The sequence below is a fragment of the Coptis chinensis genome, chromosome 2, assembly GCF_015680905.1.
Source record: "Coptis chinensis isolate HL-2020 chromosome 2, ASM1568090v1, whole genome shotgun sequence".
NCBI classification, from domain to species: domain Eukaryota; kingdom Viridiplantae; phylum Streptophyta; class Magnoliopsida; order Ranunculales; family Ranunculaceae; genus Coptis; species Coptis chinensis.
Genome location: NC_141457.1, coordinates 50,051,528 through 50,052,736, shown reverse-complemented (window position 1 = coordinate 50,052,736; position 1,209 = coordinate 50,051,528). Strand labels below are relative to the sequence as shown.

At 40.4% G+C, this 1,209-nt stretch overlaps 1 protein-coding gene across 1 annotated transcript; it reads left to right on the top strand.

The window, feature by feature from the left end:
- LOC147516401 (uncharacterized) lies at positions 1-1,209 on the top strand. The gene has a single exon (XM_086593264.1). The coding sequence runs from the start codon at positions 1-3 to the stop codon at positions 1,207-1,209; it is 1,209 nt and encodes a 402-aa protein (XP_086449390.1).

Here is a 1,209-nt window from a genome sequence, read left to right as displayed (position 1 = left end):
ATGCAGCTTTTAGAGAATTTGGTGGTTGCAGAAAATAATCCAATAGTTAGTTTCGATGGAACAGCAACAACCCCAGTGGGCAGAGTTTCTTTACTAGTCACATTCATGGACAAGATGGCAGACATTGAATTCATTCTGATGAATTGCAAATCCCCTTACAATGCAATCTTAGGAAGGGATTGGCTCCACAGTATGGGGGCAGTAGTCTCTACTTTTCATCAGGCAGTCAAATTCTCATTCCTCGGCAAAATTTGTAAGATACGGGGCGACCAAATGGCTTCCCACAGCTGCCACAAAAGAGTCTTGGAGGAGTATCATCAATCCGATATGCGAGGAAATACAGTTCTTAGTAATTCGCAGGAGGTGTCTAAGTCAGAATCAGTACCACACAATATTTGTACTGCTAGTTCACGAAATGAAGGGCCACCAACTATAGACCACCTTTTAAAAGTGCAAATTGGGAATTCAAGCGGCGAAACAACTTTCATATCAACAGAACTGTCAGAAAGCGAACAAGCGGAGATGATTGTCCTCCTCAGAAAAAACAAGACAATATTTGGTTGGTCAGTAGAACAAATGCCTAGACTTAGCCCAGATATTGCTTGCCACACACTTGACATTGATCCGACAATCAAGCCAGTACAACAGAAACCTAAGCGTATGACACCGGATAGAAAACTAAAGGTCAAAGAGGAAATCGATCGTCTACTCTCAGTCAAGCCTAAGAAAGATGGTAAAATGAGAGTGTGTATCGATTTTATGATCCTTAACAAAGCTTGCCCAATTCATCCCTACCCTCTTTCGCGGATATCAAAATGGGTAGATGCCACATCTGGCTACCCGCGATTATCATTTATGGATGTTTCTTTAGGATACCACCAAATCCTGCTATCTATTAAAGACCAAGAAACAATTGCATTCATAGCTGATCAGGGAATTTTTTGTTACCAGGTCATGCTTTTTGGTTTAAAAAACACGGGTGGCACTTATCAGAGGATAATCAACACCATATTTGGAGATATGTTATGCAAGATAATGGAGGTGTACATTGATGACATGATTGTAAAATCTAAGCATAAGGGAGATCACATCTCTGACTTACAATCAGCTTTTGACAAAATTGAAGAATTCAACATGCGGCTCAATCCTTCAAAATGCGCTTTTGGGCTAATCTCCAGAAAGTTTCTAGGGTATTTGATAACTTGTTGA

Bases quoted from the DNA above. Each gene is read 5' to 3' on its own strand.
- LOC147516401 (XM_086593264.1), top strand. From the start codon at position 1: ATGCAGCTTTTAGAGAATTTGGTGGTTGCAGAAAATAATCCAATAGTT.